The 8465-nt window shown below is 41.4% G+C and overlaps 1 protein-coding gene across 1 annotated transcript; it reads right to left on the reverse strand.

The window, feature by feature from the left end:
- Positions 1 to 13: 13 nt before the first annotated feature.
- LOC113155864 (tumor necrosis factor receptor superfamily member 13B) lies at positions 14 to 5445 on the reverse strand. Its single transcript, XM_026350586.1, has 5 exons — positions 5381 to 5445; positions 4016 to 4150; positions 3612 to 3728; positions 1741 to 2037; positions 14 to 1581 (listed from the first exon to the last, which is right to left on the reverse strand). The coding sequence occupies exons 2-5, from the start codon at positions 4128 to 4130 to the stop codon at positions 1319 to 1321; spliced, it is 792 nt and encodes a 263-aa protein (XP_026206371.1). The 5' UTR covers positions 4131 to 4150; positions 5381 to 5445; the 3' UTR covers positions 14 to 1318.
- Positions 5446 to 8465: the final 3020 nt, after the last annotated feature.

Consider the following 8465-nt stretch of genomic DNA (forward strand, 5'->3'; position numbering starts at 1 on the left):
CTATATCTGTAAATTCCTTTTGGTGGCTTGTTTATTGTCTTTCCATAATCAAAATACACATGTACACACAATATTTATTCATATTTGGTTCAGTACTGATATTACTAATCAGCCACAGCATCAAAACAAACAGGTGGTTTTAATGTTGTGGTGGGAAGCTGTCGGCATACAACATACATGTGGACTGTTAATATGCCAATGGTGCTCCTGCACCTGACCATCTGACTGAAGAGGGATGGCACTAACTGATCAGTGCACATGTACATTAGCTCTGTAAATGCTAACATTGCTAACTAAGAGTCATGACTATTATAAATGTAAATGTAGCAACTGCCATAAATTGCTTCTTTGCACATGCATAGAACAGTCGGGGTAGTCGTGCTCCTGCTAAAACAATTATTTGCTCAACTGATCACTTATTTTCCTACAATGACCTCATCAGCGATGCATCGTTTGCCTTTTTACTATTTCCTGTCTTGATGATCATTTCTATTTGTATGTCTTCTTGGTATCCTATGTCATCTGAGATGTATTTTAGGGCCTGTTCTGAACTTGAAGCCCCGATATAGGACTAAATAGACTTTGGTGACTCCCAGGACGCCCATGTAGCTTTTATACTACATTAGTATAACTCGATTAGTTGTAATTTTTATGTCTGGAGTGTTTCACTTGTTTTGGTAGAAAATGACAAAACTAATGAGTGTAAGTCAGACACATAAACACTTAGCTTGTTCTTGAGCTTGTGTGGTTGACTGTGACCTATAGTTTGATGTTGTGCCACAGTCTTTATCCCAAGCTGTTTGGTCTGTTCAGTCAGAGGGAGGTGTGGAGACCGGTCCTTCAGTGACTTTATCTACTTTCACTATGACGTTACCTCGTTCTCATTTTTCTTTCTTAAAGCTGAAGAGCACAATGGTACAGTGAATTTTACAGGACTTTTCGGTAGATAAATACTGCTTCCTTTATAGGCATTCTTCTTTTGTCGCCTCGTGTCTCCTGTTAAAACTAGATATACTGGCCAGTGATATACAGATGGGACAGTAGTACTGTTAGAAAGAATATATAACAAAAAAAAATGGGGAAAATTTACATGATAGAGTGAATGGAACAAGTTAGTTCCAGGAAGTTTTCCATGTTTTACAAACTGTATGTGAACCACACACACTGGGACAGTGATGTGTAGTCAGCAGACAATGCAGCATTCTTTTTTCTTTTCTTTTTTTTTTTTTTTCTGCAAAACATTTAGTATACTATCGAACTCCTCAACTATTTTCCAGTAAGACATTTATAGACATAGATTTAAGAGACCAAATGGTTCTCATCCCACTGCTGCCTCCTCATGGACCTCCATTCCAGAGGAGTACAGGCTATCCTCAGTCCAGAGGGACGTCTCCTTTTGACTCTGGGCTTTTTGGAGGACAGCTTGCTGGTAGAAAGTGAAAGGTGCCCTCAGTGGGCTGTCATTGCCTTGCCCTAGCGTTTTCAGATCAGGGAAGCAGTGGACGCACACGCAGGTCTCTGTTGGGCTAGAGTCGTCTGATGGCTCCCGGTCAGCTGGGCGGCTTGAACTTGTTACAAAAGCTGTAGACAGAGAGAGTAGTGGCCACATATAAGATGAGAAGCAGATCCCTTGACATTTTAACATTGTTGTATCACTCATTTAAATAATTATACTGCTTGATATACTTATTCCTCGTGGTTTGCTTCATTCACTCGGTCATTGTTGGTATCAACACTAACCATGGGAGCTCTGCTGGCCACGTTGCAGGCCGACCTCCTCGCCAAGCTTGACGACACACTCCTGTTTCTGGTTTGCCTTCTTGGGGCCCGGCTTAGATGCTGTGTCCTTGGATCTTCTTGGAAAGATTGCCAAGGCGATACACAAGCTAGATACTACCAGCACCATGCACAGGGCCAGCAAGGAATAGACCAAGATACTGGACTCTTCCAGAGCTGTGATCACCGAGAGATCTCTGGAATTCTGCATTTGCGTTACCTCAGCTGAAATCATTTTAATGGTCGCATGTGGTGACATAGCTGGGGAACAATGAGCAGAATATGATTTTAGTGTTATGGGATTGTAGGAAGGACTTTTAAGACAACACAGCGAGTGCTAAGGAAGCACCTTCAACTGACTACTAGTACATACCACAATCTACAATCAAGAGAAGACTATATGACCAATCTGTCAGGGGGTTCCTGACGAGAAAGACATGCAAACAAAAAAACAGTTGGGAAGAGGAAAGTATAGAAAGAAAAAGAACAGCTTGTGGTGGATCTGTTATTGTTTGGTACTGTATGGCTGCCAATGGACCTGGCACAGTGGGCTTTGTTGATGATTTGTGCTGATGAATGGGGCAGGAGAACTGCACAGTGGCTGCAGCTGCCAGTTGTGGCCACATGAAAACAATGGACCATACTACATCATTTGGGTGGAAGCATGTTACATATAAAAACTTTACCAGCAACGCATATATGTGAAGTAAGCTTGAATTTAGCATCATTTTTAACCTTGCAGCAACTGGGCTCAGGTGAATTTACTTTTGGAGGCGTCTTGGTGTTTACGTCGCCAAGTCACACCAACAATGTGGGTGATTTACCATTTCAAGTCCTTTTTTCTGTTCTGATAACATGTTATTGACGTATTATGAATAATAGGGAAACTGGAAAATCACTTTTTTAACTTATATTTTTAATGATGACAACATACAACAGTCCCCAAGAGATTTAGCGCAGCAAGTTCACTTCATTTCTTCTTCTGGCACAGACCTGACTTTTAGACGCAGTGCACATAGAGTTGACGTCAACACTTTTCCTTTTCTTCATTCCACAACTGTGCTGATGGACACTCATTTGTGTCCATGTTTCATCATCTGGTGATGGAATACATCAGGTCCACTGGCAGCAAAACAGCCTCACAGTGTGATGATGTTTAACACTAACAGTGTTCTTGGGGTTGAAAGTCTCACCTTTATTCCTCCAAACGTACCTCTGTGGCCAAACTACTCAATTATTGTCTCATCTGATCCTAAACCTGACTCCGGAAGGTTTTTTCTTTGACCATGACGTCAGCTGCAAACTTTAGTCAAGCTTGAAAGTGGCAACTTCGGACCCGGGGATTCTCCCTTTACTCTAACGTCTCAGTCCGTGACTTTGTTAAACATGCTCGACTGCAGATAGTGGAGCTGGTTGTTCTAGCAGATCTGCACCAAGCTGCTTGGACTTTCCTATTTTACCATGTGTTGGTGAATCCCTCCACTACTTGAGGAAGGATCTCGCCTCCTTAAGTACATAACTCAAATACCTTTCACTCCCGTCGCACAGGAGTAGTAGGAGCCATTTCCCCTAGCTACATAATTTAGGTAAGCATGTTAGCTACTGGCTCATCTTCCACTAAGTCATTGTGAGTGGACAGTATTCACTTGCAGTTTGATCAGAGTTACTGGTTTGCTGTTAAACTTTACTAGTTTGCCAAACTTGTGTTCTAAAAAACAAACTTTTGCCACATCCCACACATTTATGCCTCTCAAAACCAACAGAAACAGAGAAAAAGAAAGCAGATAAATAATTGACACAGTACTGTATGCTGGGCCAGCGAGGTGAGTACTCACCCTGGCAGTGCTGGGAGCATTCTGCAGGATGCCTGCCACAAACATCAGTACACGACATGCATTTCTTCAGCAGCCGGTCATAGAAGCGGCCAGGCACTGCCCTGCAGTGTTCAGACTCTAGTGGAAGAATAATAAACATGGGATAAACTTTCCTGTTTCTTAACATTACATTCACACTTTCACTAATATGTCTGGCATTACCAGTGCTAATCATCTTGTTTATTTAACGACTGGTAATCGGGCCAACTAAAAGGCCAACTTTGTCCATATTAGTAACTTTTGGTCAAAATCGGTGTCATGTCACGAGGAGCATGGGCAAACATGACGAATTAGATCACCTCGATCTAGATCGGTAGTTCAGTTGTAAACTGTATTTACTGTATTTTTATACCTCTGTTACTCACCGCAGTAGCTGATGCATCTGGCGTTTACACGTGGTTGCTGGCATGCTAAATGACACTGCATGCATTTCTTGACCAAGCCATCCCAGTGTTCCCCCTCGTGGCACTTTCCACCCATCAGCCCTGATAACCTTCACACTGACAAACACACACAACAACACAGTTCGCATAAAACGATAAGTTCATGATCGTGTGAGGAACTAACCAGTGTAACCAGTATAAAAAGTAGGTTCGGAGATGCTGTTTACCAAGGTGCAAGTCCACAGTGGAGCTTCACAGTGTTTAATATCAACTAAGTAATGCAAGTAGTCGAGTCTTCACATGCTCAACCCTCATCAATATGAATGAGGTGGACAAGTTTCTTGAACTGTGGATGGCAGGACACCTCCACCTACACAATACACTGCAGTTAGGTTAAGTGCTCGACTGTTCTTTGTACACTAATATGGGACATGAGCTGCATTAATGTGTGCTACTGCAAGTGGAGAACAAAAATCTACTACTTGGTGAATACTGGATGATTTGGCTTCAAAAGTGGAACCAGCTCCTACAGTGTTTTAATAATTGTGTGGGTTTTGCTCTGAAACAAGTAGCCGCTGTAGCTGTGCAGAGATAAAGGGCCATCAGCAGCGTGCCGTCCTCGCTGCAACTCAGAAACTTCCATCCTCTCAGAAGTCGTGTCTTTGTTCTCACACACGCGGTCCTCTCCGCTCTGGCGAGTACTGAGTCGGCGGACTGTGAAAGTCACACAGATCTAGACCTCCTCCACCCTCCGCTGCTTTCACACACGGAATTGTAAACAAAATTTCTTCTTGGGTATATTTGTCACGCCCTGCTGATCAGAACTCACTGTGTTGCTCATGCAGCCTTTTACATTTCATGCACACCCTCATGCGTCTCATGTAAAAACCTTTTTGCAAGTCAGTAGTAAGACGTATACTTGCATATTTCTGTCCTCGTCAAAGTTGTTACTTGAAAATACCTGTGTATAACATTTATTTAGCCGTTCTTGTCTAGAGAATTGTGTTACTTGTTTTACCTTTTTTCCATTTTGACATATTGAGCTTCTCATTTTTCAGCACGCCTCTTGCTAGTGTGTGTGTGTGTGTGTGTGTGTGTGTGTGTGTGTGTGTGTGTGCGCGCCAATGTCACTGAAAACAGCATTGCATTCAGAGCAAAGTCAAGGTGATGAGAGCCATATCTTCAACTCTTGAAGTGTTCATCGCTACTGTGCTGGTTTGAAACTAAAACGCTGGCTGAAGTTGGAGGTTTGAGCCACAGCTGAGCCACAAATGCTGAAAATGTAACATTCAGCTTGCAGTTTGTGCCGACTACGGCTTAAGAACAGCGCTCTGAGAGATTACTCACCTGGCGAGATGCAGAAGCGGTGGGAGAATCCTTGGTCTGAAGATGAGAATGAAACTGGCCTGTATTTCAATATGGAAGCTCATTTGAGTATGAACTCCCTGTTTGAGCTGGGACTTCCCCCGCTGTGTGTGAGGAGCACCCCCCCCACACACACACATGTACTGAATCATAGATGACGAACAGCAATACGCAGAAAAATAATTGTTTAAAAACACTATTTCTACAAATGGACCTAAGAAACCGCAGGAATAGATCATGAATAATCAGCGATGTTTCACAGGTATTTGCTGTCTGCAGGTCAAAAAAGCAGCAGCTGTGGAACTTTTTCAACAACAGTTTGAATGTTTTTCATTTGAAGGATGGGGAAGAGGATTTTTAGTTGACCAGAGGTTGAACTTTCTGGGCAGAATTTGAAGAAACTGAACTATGTTTGTTGAAGCAATGACAATGAAATGAAGTCAAGTCGAGACAACTGGTTTGGCTTTGGGACAAGTCTCTGAGAGGTTCAACCAAAGACCAGACGTAAAAGGCTCTAGAACATATGTGAAGAGGATTGGAGGTGGCAGTTCACAGACACTTCCCATCCAGTCTGACAAAGCTGGAGAGGATCTGTCAGGAACAATAAGATAAACTACTTAAAGTACCCAAGAAGACTCGAAACTTCACCTGCTGCCAAAGGAACTTCTAGAACGAGCTGAATGAAGGTTACTTACTAGAGAATTTTGGTAATTCCAAATTAAATTTCCAGTGCAATAACGTAGAATTGTTACCTTAACTGTCCATAACCTTTACTGTCACTTAATTTTATTAACATTTGTCCAAAATTAGTCAAAACTGAGTGAAAATGTCCGAAGCCGTGAACTATGCTTAAGATTTAAAATAACATTTTGCTATTAGACACTAATAAATTTAGAATCAGACATTGACCACACAATTCTTTGCAGAGATCTTCACTAAGTTAAACTGGCGACATTAAGGTGCATGGACCCACCACGGTGACTCATCACAGACGGGTCATAATGCACAACTGAGTGCGTCAGGCAGTGTTTTATTCTGAAGATGTGACTAAATGCACTTTCTCAACATCAGTGTGAAACTTACTCAGATCACACCTTGTGCTCAGTGGAGGGTAAAACACATGGTGTGGACTTGTCCAGTTCTCTCCAGCCACGTGCAGTTGTATTTTTAGACCGAGAGTAAATTGACTGAAGTATTTTTAAATGCAGCATGAGACACACCAGAAGTCATTTAAAAGAAGACAGATTTCTTTTAGTCCTTAATCAGTGTGAAGGGCTCAAACAACATGAAAGTCACTCCACAGGACAATAGATGCACTGAGTGGGGAGGGAGGTGGAGGTGAGAACACGTTCGGTCTGAAGAAAAACAATAAAAAGCTTCAGGTTTCAGTCTGAGATTGGAGTGCAGCTGTTTGAAGCTAGCGGAAATGATGTGGTGAAAAGTCATTAAAAGGTGTTAGTTTTGTTTTACAACTTACTAATTTAGTTGAGAACAACAGGTGCAGTTGTGCTGATGAATATGCATTTAGAAAGCAATAAATTGCCCCTGAGCTATTAAAATGAATCATAGACCCCGACCTGCATTAATGGTTATTACCTACGCAGATGGGTAAGGGTTCAACCACCTGCTGGAACACACAGGCTGGTCTGAGTACGTAAAATCATCAGATGATATTAATGTTGTGGCTCAGTGTGTGCCATGGGCTTGGTACCTACGAGTCCTCAATCCAACCACCACTATATGCACTGTAACAGTCTTAATCAGTCTGTATAAGTATCGACTCATTAGAGTCGAGCAGTATGCTAAATAAGTAAATAAGTGGAACCACTTTGGATACATCTGTATGTAAATGATGTCAGTGCAACTTGGTGTGAGACAAAAAAAAAAAAGTACAAAATCAAGAAGTTGAATTTTAAGGAAGTCCAGAGAAATGATGACTTGGCTTCATGTCACTGTCAATGGTTCATTATAGTTGGTTCACTGTAGAATTTAACTTTCCCCACTGTAACAGTACTGCAGAGAAAAAAAACCTTTAAGAATATTAAAAACTTTATTTAAAACTCTGTAAATGAAATAAAGGATGTCCCTATCAGAACCATAGTAGAATGTTTGACAGCAAGCGTTTGTTAGTTAATGAAAAAAAATCCATTTATGTGGCAGAAGATTTGTCCCTGAAAGTGGAAAACACGAGAACGTGTACTGCATATGTGTACAAAATGTGACTGCAGGTAATTCCTATTTATTTGAACTGCTCTCCAGTGTGTGTACATGACGTGTGTCATAGCTTCTGACACACGGATGATGATGTGCATTACTGTGTGCCTTATCAGACTCAACTCCAAAGAGAGGAACTAAACATTGGTAGAAGAAACACTCTCGGATCTTAAGATATCTCAAAATCTGATACTTAAGTAGGTTTAACAGTACGTCAAGGTGTAAAAACTGTACTCAGTCCCAAGTCCCGCATTCAAAATGATTAATGTTAACGTTTACTAATCACTTCTGCCAGTTTCAATAACTATGTCTATACTGCTGAGTAGGTACAATGAATATCTTTTCTGATTTTTGATTTCAGGACATGTTGATATAAGATGCTTCAAGGTGTCGGTGAGGACAGAGGTCAAATCAACTCGAGGACTTAAAGGAGGACTTTCGGTTGCTTGTGTTGTTGAAACACATTCCGTAGTTGGCAGATGATGGTTGTGAATCCAGTAGAGGGAAAACAAGGTGAACAAGGTGTCTGTGGTGCCTGGACTGGATCACACCTCTAACCAAATGACCTCCTTCAGAAACCTGAACTCTAAGAATAGATGCTCTGCAGATGGCTAGTCAAATTCTGAAAAAGGAAGCCAGATCGCATGTGGGAAAAAAAAAAAGTAAAGAAACAGAATGAATAAATGATCAAATGTCACTAAATCACTCAATTGGCAATTTATGCAAAAAGCAGTGAGTTACAGTAAAGATGTAGAAATTTTAAGAGCACTTAATTACTCGAAATGTTTGCATGTCGCTGTATATGAGGAAGAATGAACATCCCTACAGCAAATGTAGAGCTGTGTAAGTTAGT

Source organism: Anabas testudineus, chromosome 19 (genome assembly GCF_900324465.2).
Source record: "Anabas testudineus chromosome 19, fAnaTes1.2, whole genome shotgun sequence".
NCBI classification, from domain to species: domain Eukaryota; kingdom Metazoa; phylum Chordata; class Actinopteri; order Anabantiformes; family Anabantidae; genus Anabas; species Anabas testudineus.